The 19,073-nt window shown below is 41.2% G+C and overlaps 1 protein-coding gene across 1 annotated transcript in view; it reads left to right on the top strand.

Annotated features, from left to right (window-relative positions):
* Positions 1–19,073, top strand: part of LOC137331111 (uncharacterized protein DDB_G0280315-like) — a 41,589-nt gene that overhangs the window by 9,863 nt on the left and 12,653 nt on the right. The window contains exons 2-7 of the mRNA XM_067994716.1: positions 9,878–10,094; positions 10,374–10,496; positions 12,904–13,092; positions 13,374–13,580; positions 15,491–15,679; positions 15,961–16,167. Of these exons, the coding sequence (XP_067850817.1) occupies positions 9,878–10,094; positions 10,374–10,496; positions 12,904–13,092; positions 13,374–13,580; positions 15,491–15,679; positions 15,961–16,167 (1,132 nt within the window). The remainder of the gene's footprint in view (positions 1–9,877; positions 10,095–10,373; positions 10,497–12,903; positions 13,093–13,373; positions 13,581–15,490; positions 15,680–15,960; positions 16,168–19,073) is intronic.

The following is a 19,073-nucleotide window of genomic DNA, read 5'->3' as shown; positions in this document are numbered from 1 at the left end:
CAGTAATAACCTCATAGGCACAAGTCTGACCCACAATAGCAAGTAATAAGGATCAGAACTGATCTTTAGCAAATATTTCATACTGATGGTACTGGAAATAATGCAACTCATGTCAGAGTTACAACAAATTTAAAAACCTGTAATTTGTTGTTGGTTTATAATCAAACAAATGTAAGAAAGATGAGAGAAAGAAACCAAGAGATTATAGACCTATTAGTTTAACATCTGTTGTGGGGAAATTATTGGAATCTATAATTAAGGACAGAGTGACTGAGCACTTAAAAAATTTGAGCTGATTACAGAGAGCCAACATGGATTTGTAAAGGGTAAATCATGTCTAATGAACCTAATTGAATTATTTGAGGAAGTAACTAAAGTAGTAGACAGTGGAATGTCTGTAGATGTAGTTTACATGGACTTCCAGAAGGTACTTGATAAGGTTCCACATAAGAGACTTAGCTAAAATTCAAGTTCATGGAATTGAAGGCAAATTATTGACCTGGTTAGGAGATTGGTTAGGTAGAAGACAAAGAGTAGGGATAATGGGTACGTACTTGAATTGGAAGGAAGTGACTAGTGGAGTCCCACAAAGATCTGTTCTGGGGTCTCAACTGTTCACTATATTTATTAGTGACTTAGATAACACAATATCCAAGTTTGCCAATGACACAAAGATTGGTGGCGTAGTAAGTAGTGTAGATGGGAACATAAAATTACAAAGAGACATTGATAGATTAAGTGAGTGGGCAAAACTGTGGCAGATGGAGTTCAACACAGGTAAGTGTGAGGTCATTCATTTTGGACCAAAAAGGATAGATCCAAGTATTTTTAAATGGTGACAAACTAGAAATAGTGGAGGTCCAAAGAGATTTAGGCGTCCATATATACCGCTCACTAAAATGTAGTGGTCAGGTACAAAAAATAATCAAAAAGGCAAATGGAATGTTGATCTTTACATTTAGAGGGCTAGAATATAAAGGGGAGGAAGTTTTGCTGCAGCTACACAAAGCCCTGGTTAGACCACATCTGGAGTACTGTGTACATTTCTGGGCAGCGCACCTTAGAAAGGATATATTGGCCTTGGAAAGAGTGCAGTGCAGATTCACCAGAATGTTACCAGGGCTCCAAGGGTTAAATTATGAGGAGAGATTACATAAACTAGGCTTTTATTCCCTGGAATAGAGACGATTAAGGGGTGAATTGATTGAAGTTTTTGGGCTTTTGAAAGGAATTGATAGGGTAGATAGAGAGAAACTTTTTCTGCTGGTGGGGAAGTCTAGGACAAAGGACATAACCTTAAAATCAGAACCAGGTCATTCAGGAGAGAAGTTAGGAAACACTTCTTCATGCAAAGGGTGGTAGAAGTGTGGCACGCTCTCCCACAAAAAGCAGTAGATGCTAGCTCAATTAATAACTTTAAATGTGAGATTGATAGATTTTTGCCAGCCAAGGGTATTAAGGGATATGGAGCCAAGGCAGGTAAATGGTGTCAGGGTACAGAACAACCATGATCTCAGTGAATGGCAGAATAGGCTTGAGGGGCTGAATGGCCTACCTGTTCCTATGTTCCTATCAGAGCTGCAGTGACATAACAAATCCAGAAAGACACTACCGGTTGGATATTGAAATATATTTCTTAGATTTAACATAATATAATTTAACAATTACAAATAAGATTGGGACTTGTGTCACATGCTGAATTTCCATTTTGTTTACATAACTGTATTCATTACTCCTAGAACTAAGCTGAAAGAACTGTAGTGACAACAGTTAGCAACATTAATTCATAAAGAGATCCCAGTTGAGCATTGCAACATTGTATTTCTCAGAAATCAACTGATATGAAGTACCTTTAAAAAATAAAATTGAGGTAAAATTTACCCAGAGGGTGGTGGGTGTATGGAATTCGCTGCCCGAATTGGGAGTAGAGGCAGGGACCCTCAACTCTTTTAAAAAGTACCTGGACCTGCACCTAAAGTGCTGTAAACTGCAGGGCTACGGACCAGGTGCTGGAAGGTGGGATTAGAATGGGCACCTGGTTGTTCTTCGAGCCGGTGCGGACACGATGGGCTGAATGGCCCCCTTTTGTGCTGTATCTTTTCTATGGTTCTATGGTTCTATGAGTCTCATGTCAAGTTCTTAACCTGAATTTCCATTTCATTTACGCAGCTGAATCAACTACTACAAATACCACAGAGACATCTCTGACATCTCTACAATCAACATTGAGTACAACATCGACCCCTACATCTACTTTAGTGTCAACAAGCGCAAGTACAGAGACCACAACTCAACCGTCCACAACTGATCCAGCAACAACGTCACCAGCACCACTCAGTTCCTCAACAGGAAGTAGTAAGGATTAGATCTTTTCATTAACAGCAATTTTGTACAGATGGTGTTGAAAATAATGCAACTCATGCCAGAGTTTATGACAGATTTCAAAACATGTATTATTTTGTTGCTTCATAATGAGAGCTGGTGTGACAATCCGTAACAACATAAGAATATTATATTTCTCAGATGTTACAAAACGTAATTTAAATATAACAATTAAGATTGAGTCTCATGTTACATCCTAAGGCTGAATTTCCATTTTCTTTACACAGCTACATCAACTGATCCTACTACAATTACTCCTGCTGAGACATTTTCTACATCTGTACAATCAACAACTACAACACCAATCTTTACAACCACTTCAGGCACAACAAGCACAACAGTGCCAACAAGTACAGGGACCTCCACTCAACCATCTACATTGGAATCAGCATCAACCTCAACAACAGGAAGTAGTAAGCAAAAGAAATGGTCTTCGTCAGGCATTTTACTGCATGTTCTGGAAGGAAAGCAATAGCAGGATGATTTTATCAATGTCCTCGCGGGGAGGTTAATTAGTGGTGTGGGGGAAGGTTTAAACTAATTTGGCGGGGGGAGGGGTATCAGGACATAGCAGCAGAGAGGAGAGACAAGGTACATAGAGAACTAGGAGTGACAAATAGCAACTGAATAAAGAATAGTGTAGAAAGAGCAGGAATTAGAACATAAGAACATAAGAACATAAGAAATTGGAGCAGGAGTAGGCCAATCGGCCCCTCGAGCCTGCTCCGCCATTCAATAAGATCATGGCTGATCTGATCCCAACCACAAATCTAAAGAACACAAGAAGTCGGAGCAGGACCCGGCCACATAGCCCCTGGGCCCTCTCCGCCACCCACAGGGCATTGACCGATCCGAACTCAGCTTCATGTCCAATTTCCTGCCCGCTCCCCATAACCCCTAATTCCCTTTACTTCTAGGAAACTGTCTATTTCTGTTTTAAATTTATCTAATGATGTAGCTTCCACAGCTTCCTGGGGCAGCAAATTCCACAGACCTACCACCCTCTGAGTGAAGAAGTTTCTCCTCATCTCAGTTTTGAAAGAGCAGCCCCTTATTCTAAGATTATGCCCCCTAGTTCTAGTTTCACCCATCTTTGGGAACATCCTTACTGCATCCACCCGATCAAGACCCTTCACAATCTTATATGTTTCAATAAGATCGCCTCTCATTCTTCTGAACTCCAATGAGTAGAGTCCCAATCTACTCAACCTCTCCTCATATGTCCGCCCCCTCATCCCCGGGATTAACCGAGTGAACCTTCTTTGTACTGCCTCGAGAGCAAGTATGTCTTTTCTTAAGTATGGAGACCAAAACTGTATGCAGTATTCCAGGTGCGGTCTCACCAATACCTTATATAACTGCAGCAATACCTCCTTGTTTTTATATTCTATCCCCCTAGCAATAAAAGCCAACATTCCGTTGGCTTTCTTGATCACCTGCTGCACCTGCATACCAACTTTTTGATTTTCTTGCACTAGGACCCCCAGATCCCTTTGTACTGCAGTACTTTCCAGTCTCTCGCCATTAAGAAAATAACTTGCTCTCTGATTTTTCCTGCCAAAGTGCATAACCTCACATTTTCCAATATTATATTGCATCTGCCAAATCTCCGCCCACTCACCCAGCCTGTCTATATCCCCTTGCAGGTTTTTTATGTCCTCCTCACTCTCTACTTTCCCTCCCATCTTTGTATCATCTGCAAATTTTGATATGTTGCACTCGGTCCCCTCCTCCAAATCGTTAATATAGATTGTAAAGAGTTGGGGACCCAGCACCGACCCCTGTGGAACACCACTGGTTACTGGTTGCCAGTCCGAAAATGAACCATTTATCCCAACTCTCTGCTTCCTGTTTGATAACCAATCCTCCACCCATGCCAGAATATTACCCCCAATCCCGTGATTTTTTATCTTAAGTAATAATCTTTTATGTGGCACCTTGTCGAATGCCTTCTGGAAGTCTAAATACACTATGTCCACTGGTTCCCCTTTATCCACCCTATACGTTATATCCTCGAAGAACTCAAGCAAATTTGTCAGACATGACTTCCCCTTCATGAAGCCATGCTGACTTTGTCCTATTAAATTATGCTTATCTAAATGTTCCGTTACTGTCTCCTTAATAATAGACTCCAAAATTTTACCCACCACAGATGTTAAGCTAACTGGCCTATAATTTCCAGCCTTCTGCCTACTACCCTTTTTAAATAACGGTGTTACATTAGCAGTTTTCCAATCTGCCGGGACCTCTCCTGAGTCCAGGGAATTTTGGAAAACTATCACCAAAGCATCCACAATCCCTACTGCCACTTCCCTCAAGACCCTAGGATGGAAGCCATCAGGTCCAGAGGATTTATCCGCCTTGAGTCCCATTATTTTACTGAGTACCATCTCTTGAGTGATTTTAATCGTATTTAGCTCCTCCTCCCCGAGAGTCCCCTGTTTGTCCAGTGTTGGGATATTCTTAGTGTCCTCTACTGTAAAGACTGAAACAAAATATTTGTTCAGCATTTTTGCCATCTCCATGTTTCCCACCATTAATTTCCCGGTCTCATCCTCTAAGGGACCTATGTTTGCCTTAGCCACCCTTTTTCTTTTTATATAACTATAGAAACTCTTGCTATCTGTTTTTATATTTTTTGCTAATTTCTTTTCATAATCTAACTTCCCTTTCTTAATCAATCCTTTAGTTACTTTTTGCTGTCTTTTGAAGAATTCCCAATCTTCTATCCTCCCACTAAGTTTGGCTACCTTATATGTCCTTGTTTTTAGTCGGATACTATCCTTGATTTCTTTACTTAGCCACGGGTGGCTGTCATTTCTTTTACACCCTTTTTTCCTCAGTGGAATATATTTATTTTGAAAGTTGTAAAATAACTCCCTAAATGAACACCACTGCTCATGTACCGTCTTACCCTTTAATCTATTTTCCCAGTCCACTTTAATCAATTCCGCTCTCATACCATCATAGTCTCCTTTATTCAAGCTCAGTACGCTTGTTTGAGAATCAACCTTCTCACCCTCTAATTGGATATGGAATTCAACCATGTTGTGGTCGCTCGTTCCAAGGGGATCCTTAACTAGGACATTATTAATTAATCCTGACTCATTACACAGGACCAGGTCCAAGGTTGCCTGCCCCCTTGTAGGATCAGTTAAATACTGCTCAAGAAATCCATCCCTGATGCACTCAATGAACTCGTCCTCAAGGCTGCTCTGCCCAATTTGATTTGTCCAGTTAATATGATAATTAAAATCCCCCATAATTATGGCTGTTCCCTTATTACATGCCCCGACTATCTCCTGATTAATACTTCTTCCAGCAGAGTTGCAACTATTAGGAGGCCTATATACTACGCCCACTAATGTTTTTTTCCCCTTATTATTCCTTATCTCCACCCAAACTGTTTCATTATCTTGATGCTTTGTCCCAATATCATTTCTCTGTATTACAGTGATTCCTTCCTTTATTAACATAGCCACCCCACCTCCCCTTCCTTCCTGCCTGTCCTTCCTGATTGTTAAATACCCTGGCATATTTAATTCCCAGTCGTTGTCACCCTGCAGCCATGTTTCTGTAATGGCCACAAGATCATACCCATACGTAGTTATTTGTGCCGTTAACTCGTCCATTTTATTACGAATGCTACGTGCATTCAGATAAAGAACTTTCAAATCTGTTTTGTGACGCTTAGTTCCTGCTTTTTCCTTTTTTAACACTTTACCTATTACTCCATACCTTCTGTCCCTTCCTGTTATGCTTTCCTCTCTCTCCCTGCTCAGGTTCCCAACCCCCTGCCACTTTAGTTTAAACCCTCCCCAACAGCACTAGCAAACACTCCTCCTAGGACAGCGGTCCCGGCCCTGCCCAGATGGAGGAAAAAAGCAAAGCAGACGAGCATGGTGTTGAAATGCATGTGTGTTAATGCAAGAAGTGTTACAAATAAGGCTGATGAGCTGCAGGCACAAGTTAGTTTGGCTACAGACCAAGCATATTTCCATAAGGAAGAAAGAAAGGGCAACCAAAGCTACAGCTCCCTGGATCACAAAGGAAATAGAGGATAAAATAAAACAGGAAAAGGATGTTCATGACAAATGTCAGGTAGAGAATACAGTAGAAAACCAGGCAGAATAAGGAGAGTGCAGGGGGAAATTGAAAAAGGATATAAGAAGGGCAAAGAGATAATATGAAAAGATTAGCAGGTAACATAAAATGGAACCCAAAAATCTTTTAAAAACATATAAAAGGTAAAAGAATAGTTAAAGGAATGGTGGGGTCGATTAGGGACAAAGAAGGAAATCTTCCTGCGGAGGCAGTGGGCATGACTGAGGTACTAAATGAATACTTTGCATCTGTCTTCACAAAAGAGAATGAAGTTAGTGTCGCAGTAGAGGAGGAGGGAATAGAGATATTAAAATAGATTAAAATATATAGAAAGGAGGTGCTAAATAGGTTGGCATTACTCAAAATTATAAATCACGCGGTCCAGGTGGGATGCATCCTAGGTTGCTGAGGGAAGCAAGGGTGGAGATAATAGAAGCTCCGACCACAATCTTTCAATTCTCCTTGGATATGGGAGTGTTGCCAGAGGACCGAAGGAATGCAAATGTTACACCTCTATTCAAAAAAGGGGAGAGGGATAATCCTGGTAACTGCAGGCCAATCAGCCTAACGTCAGTGGTGGGAAAACTACTAGAGATCATTGTCAAGGACAAAACTAATTATCACTTGGAGAAGCATGGATTAATAAGGGACAGCCAGCATAGATTTGTTAAAGGTAAATCATGTCTGACTAAACTGATTGAGTTCTTTGATGAAGTCACAGTTCTAGTATCATCCTTGTGAATCATTTTTGGACCTTCTCCAAAGCCTCTATATCCTTTTTACAATATGGAGACCCGCACTGTGCACAATACTCCAAGTGCGGTCTAACCAAGATTCTATACAAGTTTAACATAACTTCTGTAGTATATATGGACTTCCAAATGGCATTTGATAAAGTACCACATAACAGACTTATTCAGAAAATAGAAGCACACAGGATTAAAGGGACAATGGTTGCCTGGGTACCTAATTGGCTAAGGGATAAGAAGTAGAGCATAGTGGTGAACGTTTTTTTTTCTCACTGGAGAGAAGTACAGTGGGGTCCCCCAGGGGGTCAGTATTAGGACCCCACAGATAATGAAGCAGCCCGTGCACACATACAGCAAGACCTGGACAACATCCAGGATTGGGCTGATAAGTGGCAAGTAACAGTCATGCCAGACAAGTGCCAGGCAATGACCATCTCCAATAAGAGAGAGTCTAACCACCTCCCCTTGTCATTCAATGGCATTACCATCACCGAATCCCCCACAATCAACATCCTGGGGGGTCACCATTGACCAGAAACTTAACTGGACCAGCCACATAAATACTGTGGCTACAAGAGCAGGTCAGAGGCTGGGTATTCTGCGATGAGTGACTCACCTCCTGACTCCCCAAAGCCTTTCCACCATCTACAAGGCACAAGTCAGGAGTGTAATGGAATACTCTCCACTTGCCTGGATGAGTGCAGCTCCAACAACACTAAAGAAGCTCGACACCATCCAGGACAAAGCAGCCCGCTTGATTGGCATCCCATCCACCACCCTAAACATTCACTCCCTTCACCACCAGCGCACCGTGGCTGCAATGTGTACCATCTGCAAGATGCACTGCAGCAACTCACCAAGAATTCTTCGACAGCACCTACCAGACCCTGACCTCTACCACCTAGAAGGACAAGGGCAGCAGGCACATGGGAACAACACCACCTGCACGTTCCCCTCCAAGTCACACACCATCCTGACTTGGAAATATATCGCCGTTCCTTCATCATCGCTGGGTCAAAATCCTGGAACTCCCTACCTAACAGCACTGTGGGAGAATCTTCACCATACAGACTGCAGCGGTTCAAGAAGATGGCTCACCACCACCTTCTCAAGGGCAATTAGGGTTGGGAATAAATGCTGGCCTTGCCAGCAACACCCATATCGCATGAACACATGAAAAAACAGTATTAGGACCATTGCTTTTCTTGTTATATGTAAATGACCTGGACTTGGGTATAGGAGGTACAATTTCAAAGTTTGCGGATGATACAAAACTTGGCAAAGTAGTAAACAGTGAGGAGGATATAGCAGACTTCAGGAGGCATAGACAGACTGTTGAAATGGGCAGACACATGGCAGATGCAATTTAATGTGGGTAAGTGTGAAGTGATGCACCTTGGGAGGAACAAGATGGAGAGGCAGTATAATCTTTGCATTTGAGGGGGGTGCAACAGCAATGGGACTGGGGGATGCATATTCACGAATCTTTGAAGGTGGCAAGGCAAGTTGATAAATTGGTTAAGAAAGCAAGGGTACTTAGCTTTGTAAATAGGGACATTGATTACAAAAACAGAGAAGCCATGCTAAACTTTTACAAATCACTGGTTAGGCCTCAACTGCAGTATTGTGTACAATTCTGGGCACTGCATATTAGGAAGGATGTCAAGGCCTTGGAGAGGGTGCAGAGGAGGTTTGCCGGGATGATACCAGGGATGAAGGACTTCAGTTATGTGGAGAAATTGGAGAAGCTAGGATTGTTCTCCTTAGAGCAGAGAAGGTTAAGGGGAGACCTAATAGAGGTATTCAAATTAATTAGGGATTTTGATGAGCAGATAAGGAGAAACTGTTTCCTCTGGCAGGTGGGTCGGTAACCAGAGGTCAGATTTAAAATAATTGGCAAGAGAACGAGAGGGGAAAAGAGGAGAAATTCTTTCATATAGAAAGTTGTTAAGATCTGGAACGCACTATCTGAAAGGGCAGTGGAAGCAGATTCCATAGGAACTTTCGAAAGCCAACTGGACATGTACTTGAAGAGCACCAATTGGCTGGGTTATAGGGAAAAAGCTGGGGTGTGGGACTAAATTGGACAGCTCTTGCAAAGAGCCGGCACACACATGACGGACCGAATGGCCTCCTTCTGTGCTGTAAGATTCTATGAGTCAATAAAACATCTATTTTTAGTCTTTACTTATGCATATATTTTACAAGCATGAGCCTTCAACATTAGTGCGTGAGGAAATTATTTTCAACCTGCCAAAAGGATAATATGTAGACTTCTTCTCATGTACTGAGCAACTGCTGAATTAGAAAAGGCAGCACAGTCCGGAATGCAATAATTATAGTTTCCCACATTGATTTTTCTGCTTTGTTCAAGCAGCTACATCAAGCCCTGCAACAACAACAGAAACCTCTCCTTCCTCAGTACAATCAACAACTGCAACACTGACCTCGACATCCACTTCAGGGACAACAGTTCCAACAACTCCACACTCAGATTCTCATACTCTTTCTTGGTTCCTCTTATTTCCTTTTTAGATCTCCTCTGTACTTTCTGAATTCAGCCTGGTTCTCTACTGTATTATGAACTTTACATTTGTCAGAATACTGCTTTTTCTGTTTCATTTTAATCTTTATATCTTTAGTCATCCAGTATCCCGCACTAATCTTGCTGTTTTGTTCAAGCAGCTACATCAAGCACTGCAACAACAACAGCAACCTCTCCTTCCTCAGTACAATCAGCAATTGCAACACTGACCTCTACATTCACTTCAGGGACTCCAGAGAGCACCACTCAACCATTGACAACCGAATCTACAACAACCTCAACAATTGCTGTCATTTCCACAACAACAGGAAGTAGTAAGGATTGGACCTTATCTTTAACAGGCATTTAGTGCTGATGGTGCTGAAAATAATGCAAGTCATGCCAAAGTTTAAGACAGATTTAAAAAAGTTATATTTTGTTGCTTTATAATGAGCTGGAGTGACAACATTGAACAAAATAAGTATGGAAAGACGTAATGGTTGGACTTTGCAATGTTAAATTTCTCAGATGTTACGCAATATAATTTAAATAGAACAAGTAAGACTGATTCTCATGTTACATTCTAAGGTAGAATTTCCATTTTCTTTACACAGCTACGTCAACTGCTCCATCGACAACTACTCCTGCTGGGACATCTTCTACATCTGTACAATCAACAACTACAACACCAATCTTTACATCCACTTCAGGCACAACAAGCACAACCGTGCCAACAAGTACAGGGACCTCCACTCAACCATCTACATCTGAATCAGCACCAACCTCAACAACAGGGATCAGTTCAACTACAACAGGAAGTAGTAAGCAAAAGAAATTGTCTTCATCAGGCATTTTACACTGCATGTCCTGGAAAGAAAGCAATAGCAGGATGATTTTTTATCAGATATCTAAAAGAAATATCATAGCATCATAATATTATAGTAGATACAGCACAGGAGGAGGGCATTCTTATTTTTTTATTCGTTCACGGGATGTGGGCGTCGCTGGCAAGGCCACATTTATTGCCCATCTCTAATTGCCCTCGAGAAGGTGGTGGTGAGCCGCCTTCTTGAACCGCTGCAGTCCATGTGGTGACGGTTCTCCCACAGTGCTGTTAGGAAGGGAGTTCCAGGATTTTGACCCAGCGACAATGAAGGAACGGCGATATATTTCAAGTCGGGATGGTGTGTGACTTGGAGGGGAACGTGCAGGTGGTGTTGTTCCCATGTGCCTGCTGCTCTTGTCCTTCTAGGTGGTAGAGGTCGCGGGTTTGGGAGGTGCTGTCGAAGAAGTCTTGGCGAGTTGCTGCAGTGCATCCTGTGGATGGTACACACTGCAGCCACAGTGCGCCGGTGGTGAAGGGAGTGAATGTTTAGTGTGATGGATGTGGTGCCAATTCAGGAGTGCCGGCTCTTTGAAAGAACTATCCAATTAGAACCATTCACCTGCTCTTTCCCCATAGCCTTGTAATTTTTCTCCCTGCAAGTATTTGTCAAATTTCCTTTTGAAAGTTACTATTGAATCTGTTTCCACCACCCTTTCAGGCAGTGCATTCCAGTTCATTATAACTTGCAGCATAATAAAATGTTTCCTCATGTCGCCTCTGGTTCTTTTGCTGCTCACCTTAAATCTGTGTCCTCTGGTTACTGACCCTTCTGCCAATGGAAGCAGTTCTTTCTTGTTTCCTCCATCAAAACCCTGCATGATTTTGAACACCTCTACGAAATCACCCCTTAATCTTCTCTGTTCTAAAGGAGAACAACCCCAGCTTCTCACACATAACTGAAGTCCCTCATCCCTGCGACCATTCCAGTCAATCTCTTCTGCACCCTCACTAAGGCCTTGACTTCCTTCATAAAGCATGGTGCCCAGAATTGAACACAATACTCCAGCTGAAGCCTAACCAGTGTTTTAAAAAAGTTTAGCATCATTTCCTTGTTTTTATACTCTCTGCCTCTATTAATAAAGCCCAGGATCCCATATGCTTTATTAACGGTGTTATCAACTTGTCCTGCCACCTTCAAAGATTTGTGTACATATACCGCCAGGTCTCTCTGTTCCTGCACGCCGTTTCTAAAAGTACCATTTAATTTATATTGCCTCTCCTCATTCTTCCTACCAAAATGTATCACTTCACACTTCCCTGCATTAAATTTCATCTGCCCTGTGTCTGCCCATTTCACCAGTCTGCCTATGTCGTCCAGAGGTTTTTACTACCCTCCAAATTGTTTACTACATTTCCGAGTTTCAATTCATCTGCAAACTTTGAAATTATACCCTCTATACTCAAGCCCAGGTCATTAATATATATCAAAAAGAGCAGTAGTCCAAATACTGAACCCTAGGAAACACCACTGTATACTTCCCTTCAGTCTGATAAACAATCGTCCACCACGACTCTCTGCTTTTTGTCCCGTAGCCAATTTTGTATATATGTTGCCACAGTCCCTTTAATCTCATGGACTTTAATTTTGCTAATAAGTCTATTATGTGGTACTTTATTAAATGCCTTTTGGAAGTGTATTGCACACAACAACTGAACTACCGCCATCGACCCTTTCCGTTACTTCATTAAAGAATTCAATCAAGTTAGTCAAACATGATTTTCCTTGAACAAATCTGTGCTGACTCTGTCCTTACTTCCCTCAGTAACCTCAGATGCATCCCATCTGGACCATGTGACTTTTCTACTTTGAGTACTGCCAATCTTTTAGCTATGTCCTCTTTCTCTATTTTTGTCCTATCCAATATTGCTTCTACCTCCTCCTTTACTGGTACAATGGCAACATCCTCTTCTCTAGTGAAGACTGATGTACCTCAGCCATGCCCTCTGCCTCCATAAGAAGATCTCCTTTTTTGTCCCTAATTGGTCCCACTGTTGCTTTGACTGCCCTTTTATTATTTATATGTTTATAAGAGACTTTAGGACTTTGTTTTATGGTAGCCGCTAATACATTCTCATGCTCTTTCTTTGCCCCTCTTATTTCCTTTTTAGATCTCCTCTGTACTTTCTGAATCATCTTGGTTTTCTACTGTATTATGAACTTTACATTTGTCAGAAGCTTCCTTTTTCTGTTTCATTTTAATCTTTATATCTTTAGTCATCCAGTATCCCGCACTAATCTTGCTGTTTTGTTCAAGCAGCTACGTCAAGCACTGCAACAACAACAGCAACCTCTCCTTCCTCAGTACAATCAACAATTGCAACACTGACCTCTACATCCACTTCAGGGACAACAGTTCCACCAACTCCAGAGAGCACCACTCAACCATCGACAACCGAATCCACAACAATTTCAACAATCGCTGTCATTTCCACAACAACAGGAAGTAGTAAGGATTGGACCTTATCTTTAACAGGCATTGAGTGCTGATGGTGCTGAAAATAATGCAACTCATGCCAGAGTTTACAACAGATTTAAAAACCAGTTATATTTTGTTGCTTTATAATGAGCTGGAGTGACAACACTTCAGAAAATAAATATAGAAAGACGTAATGTTTGGACATTGCAATATTATATTTCTCAGATGTTACGTAATATAATTTAAATAGAACAATTAAGACTGATTCTCATGTTACATTCTAAGGCTGAATTTCCATTCTGTTTACACAGCTACGTCAACTGCTCCTACTACAACTACTCCTGCTGGGACATCTTCTACATCTGTACAATCAACAACGACAACACCAATCTTTACATCCACTTCAGGCACAACAAGCACAACAGTGCCAACAAGTACAGGGACCTCCACTCAGCCATCTACATCGGAATCAGCACCAACCTCAACAACAGGGATCAGTTCAACTACAACAGGAAGTAGTAAGCAGAAGAAATTATCCTCATCAGGCATTTTACACTGCATGTTCTGGAAAGAAAGCAATAGCAGGATGATTTTTTATCAGATATCTGAAAGAAATATCATAGCATCATAATATTATAGTAGATACAGCACAGGAGGAGGCCATTCGGGAGTGCCGGCTCTTTGAAAGAACTATCCAATTAGAACCATTCACCTGCTCTTTCCCCATAGCCTTGTAAATTTTCTCCCTGCAAGTATTTGTCAAATTTCCTTTTGAAAGTTACTATTGAATCTGTTTCCACCACCCTTTCAGGCAGTGCATTCCAGTTCATTATAACTTGCTGCATAAAAAAATGTTTCCTCATGTCGCCTCTGGTTCTTTTGCTGCTCACCTTAAATCTGTGTCCTCTGGTTACTGACCCTTCTGCCAATGGAAGCAGTTCTTTCTTGTTTCCTCCATCAAAACCCTGCATGATTTTGAACACCTCTACGAAATCACCCCTTAATCTTCTCTGTTCTAAAGGAGAACAACCCCAGCTTCTCACACATAACTGAAGTCCCTCATCCCTGCGACCATTCCAGTCAATCTCTTCTGCACCCTCACTACGGCCTTGACTTCCTTCATAAAGCATGGTGCCCAGAATTGAACACAATACTCCAGCTGAAGCCTAACCAGTGTTTTAAAAAAGTTTAGCATCATTTCCTTGTTTTTATACTCTCTGCCTCTATTAATAAAGCCCAGGATCCCATATGCTTTCTTAACGGTGTTATCAACTTGTCCTGCCACCTTCAAAGATTTGTGTACATATACTGCCAGGTCTCTCTGTTCCTGCACGCCGTTTCTAAAAGTACCATTTAATTTATATTGCCTCTCCTCATTCTTCCAACCAAAATGTATCACTTCACACTTCCCTGCATTAAATTTCATCTGCCCTGTGTCTGCCCATTTCACCAGTCTGCCTATGTCGTCCAGAGGTTTTTACTACCCTCCAAATTGTTTACTACATTTCCGAGTTTCAATTCATCTGCAAACTTTGAAATTATACCCTCTATACCCAAGCCCAGGTCATTAATATATATCAAAAAGAGCAGTAGTCCAAATACTGAACCCTAGGAAACACCACTGTATACTTCCCTTCAGTCTGATAAACAATCGTCCACCACGACTCTCTGCTTTTTGTCCCGTAGCCAATTTTGTATATATGTTGCCACAGTCCCTTTAATCTCATGGACTTTAATTTTGCTAATAAGTCTATTATGTGGTACTTTATTAAATGCCTTTTGAAAGTCCATGCACACAACAACTGAACTACCGCCATCGACCCTTTCCGTTACTTCATTAAAGAATTCAATCAAGTTAGTCAAACATGATTTTCCTTGAACAAATCTGTGCTGACTTGAGAACCTCCACAATTTCTGTCCTTACTTCCCTCAGTAACCTCAGATGCATCCCATCTGGACCATGTGACTTTTCTACTTTGAGTACTGCCAATCTTTTAGGTATGTCCTCTTTCTCTATTTTTGTCCTATCCAATATTGCTTCTACCTCCTCCTTTACTGGTACAATGGCAACATCCTCTTCTCTAGTGAAGACTGATGTACCTCAGCCATGCCCTCTGCCTCCATAAGAAGATCTCCTTTTTTGTCCCTAATTGGTCCCACTGTTGCTTTGACTGCCCTTTTATTATTTATATGTTTATAAGAGACTTTAGGACTTTGTTTTATGGTAGCTGCTAATACATTCTCATGCTCTTTCTTTGCCCCTCTTATTTCCTTTTTAGATCTCCTCTGTACTTTCTAAATCATCTTCGTTTTCTACTGTATTATGAACTTTACATTTGTCAGAAGCTTCACTTTTCTGTTTCATTTTAATCTTTATATCTTTAGTCATCCAGTATCCCGCACTAATCTTGCTGTTTTGTTCAAGCAGCTACGTCAAGCACTGCAACAACAACAGCAACCTCTCCTTCCTCAGTACAATCAACAATTGCAACACTGACCTCTACATCCACTTCAGGGACAACAGTTCCACCAACTCCAGAGAGCACCACTCAACCATCGACAACCGAATCCACAACAATTTCAACAATCGCTGTCATTTCCACAACAACAGGAAGTAGTAAGGATTGGACCTTATCTTTAACAGGCATTGAGTGCTGATGGTGCTGAAAATAATGCAACTCATGCCAGAGTTTACAACAGATTTAAAAACCAGTTATATTTTGTTGCTTTAGAATGAGCTGGAGTGACAACACTTCAGAAAATAAATATAGAAAGACGTAATGTTTGGACATTGCAATATTATATTTCTCAGATGTTACGTAATATAATTTAAATAGAACAATTAAGACTGATTCTCATGTTACATTCTAAGGCTGAATTTCCATTCTGTTTACACAGCTACGTCAACTGCTCCTACTACAACTACTCCTGCTGGGACATCTTCTACATCTGTACAATCAACAACGACAACACCAATCTTTACATCCACTTCAGGCACAACAAGCACAACAGTGCCAACAAGTACAGGGACCTCCACTCAGCCATCTACATCGGAATCAGCACCAACCTCAACAACAGGGATCAGTTCAACTACAACAGGAAGTAGTAAGCAGAAGAAATTATCCTCATCAGGCATTTTACACTGCATGTTCTGGAAAGAAAGCAATAGCAGGATGATTTTTTATCAGATATCTGAAAGAAATATCATAGCATCATAATATTATAGTAGATACAGCACAGGAGGAGGCCATTCGGGAGTGCCGGCTCTTTGAAAGAACTATCCAATTAGAACCATTCACCTGCTCTTTCCCCATAGCCTTGTAAATTTTCTCCCTGCAAGTATTTGTCAAATTTCCTTTTGAAAGTTACTATTGAATCTGTTTCCACCACCCTTTCAGGCAGTGCATTCCAGTTCATTATAACTTGCTGCATAAAAAAATGTTTCCTCATGTTGACGATCCGGATTCTTTCCCCTCAGTCTGGTTCAGTAAAAACTGAAGTCGAATACATTTTAAAGTTCAGCACAACTTTAATAGCAGGGTTCTTAGTCTGCAGCATTGATTTGGACTCCTGATAGAGTCCCTCTATGCTGGCAGAGCAAGAACAAAAACATACAGAAATCCACACGTTTTTATACAATCAATAGGGGTTGGAACATACTTAACGAGGGTCAACACCAATCATAAGCCGGGCATAGGTTGCCATGCGAGGTTACATTATTTCCGGCCAATCATAAATCGTCCATGTGCTGATCATGCTGCTGTTAGACATCAAAGGGGATACTTCCTCATCTTCCAACTTGGAATGTTCTTCCCTGTTCCTTCTGTTCCTTATCTCCCAACCTGGAATGTCTTTCAACTTTGGCTAAGCTCGTTACCTATATTGATCTGCCATAAACATGGAGACATTCAGACCAGTCCTTGAATCACATCAAAGACTCTACATTGCTAAGACCATGCAAACCTGCTGACTACGCAAACATATGGCCCAGCAGGAGGCCAGGCCATCTGTACCAATCTCAGTTACTAACTAATTAACCCTTTCTAACCATTTTGCATTCTGCTTCTTTGCCACATAGGCATCTTAATATTTTACTGAAAACTGACCACGTAGGGATTCTCATTCCCCCCTTTTATCATTTAATGATAACCAATTATTACGGTGCTCACTGGTTCTGCAGGTTCTGCAGTGCAGCAACATTTAAGTCAGCAATAAACTATAAGAGTTATAACAATGAATATGACTAGCCCTTGAACTAGAGAAGTCCCAATAGAATACAGACATGTTTCATCAATACGCCTTTGTACTCTTATCTGTTCTCAGGAACAGACTCCTTCTAAACATCTCTCAAGTAAGTTGCGAATGTCCTTGGTCAGCTAAACCTATTCATGTTAGTTTGAAAAGGCTAACATAGTCAAATATCCTATGGTGCTTTATATTTTGTTTCCAGCCTAACTAGACTGAATGGTACCTTTCAGACCATTTTACACCTGTGAATTGGTGCCCTCCCCATTATATCCCTTAATCCAAATTCTCCCTACAATATCCCGTTAGATGCTGTACCTCATCTTAACCAGGTTCCCTTCGTGTTGGCCACCAGTCCGGGTGGAAGAGAGGCAGAGCATCTGATAATCCTATCAAACTATAATTGTCTTCCCTTTTACATGCACCTTACCCCAGCGGGTGCTACTCCCGGTACCATTAAGATGTGTTCTTAGTTGAAACCACAGAGACAATGGGGACATTCTCACCCAGGCTCTGTTTTACTATCTTTGCCAAACCCTTCATCCTCTACTTACATTTATTACATGCAATGAAAATCAAGAAGCACATTACAACAAACTGCACTACGACTAATACATATGAAATTAATCTAATCCAAGGATGGATCTGTATATTCAGTCCCAAATTCCAGGGGTCATTTCACCAGGTGGTGACTTTAATTTGGTCAATGTCATGCTTAATGTTGTTATTGTCCTGTTGTAGGTTATAATAAACCTTCTGGTAGAGGCGTATCTCCATTCGTAATGCTTTCAAGTATTTAGGCAACAGGGGTGTCAGATACCCAAATGTGTCCTGATATGCTTTTAAGTCCTTTCTGACATTCTCAGAAACTTGTAAGGTGGTGAGGTTATGCCGGTGTATCTCTACCAGTTCCTCGGGTCCAATCCGAACCAGGACTTCAGAAATGGAGTAGAATTCTGGACTTAAAATATCACAAGTTAGATTGGCATATTTAAACGTTTTCAAATTAGTTGTAACACAATATTCGCCCTCTCCGGCATATACCACTTAAGTGGGTTTTAGATCCGCCTCTAGGGCCTCCATGGTACAGTTAATATCCCGATTGGTACCGGTATTATTAAACCCACACTGTGCTTCTAGGCTGTGTCCAACACTATGTGGACACACAGTGACAGCATGTCTAGTAACACATCCCTTTAATTTTGTTCCAGCCAATCAGCTTAAATCTACGTCCTCTAGTTCTTGAACCCTCTGCTAGGGGAAACAGGTACTTCCTTGTCTACTTTATCTGGGCCCCTCATAATCTTGTAATTTTGTATCCATCGTGCGGATATCTTCTAAATATTGTTTCTCCCAATTTTATTGTTAACTGATGGGAACCTAACCCTGAATTTTGGAAATCCAAATTACTGTGTCCCTCTTTACTTTAATTTCAGTCCTTTTGATTGATACCAGTGTTTCCTGACTGTTTCATTAATTAGTTGGTTTCTCTATGGACCATGTGTCAGTGCCTTGTTTAAAAGGATTTCTCACTCGCCTGGACCACATTAACCATTTTCCTGTTGTGCTGTTGTCAAGTAACTGAGCCTGTCTGAGACTCATTCTTCACTGTATCTTCTTCATGTATCTCCGCATACTAGCAGCATCTCATAGGAATGAGCTTAGTGTTCTTGGATATTAACATTCTGCTGGCCAGTCTCTTCTTCCTCATGGTATTTCCAAACATTTTCCATGGCACACATCATATGTCCTGTTGGATTCAGTCC

This window comes from Heptranchias perlo, chromosome 13, assembly GCF_035084215.1.
Source record: "Heptranchias perlo isolate sHepPer1 chromosome 13, sHepPer1.hap1, whole genome shotgun sequence".
Classification (NCBI taxonomy): domain Eukaryota; kingdom Metazoa; phylum Chordata; class Chondrichthyes; order Hexanchiformes; family Hexanchidae; genus Heptranchias; species Heptranchias perlo.
Note: the sequence above shows the minus strand (reverse complement) of the source record. Positions and strands in the feature narration are given on the sequence as shown.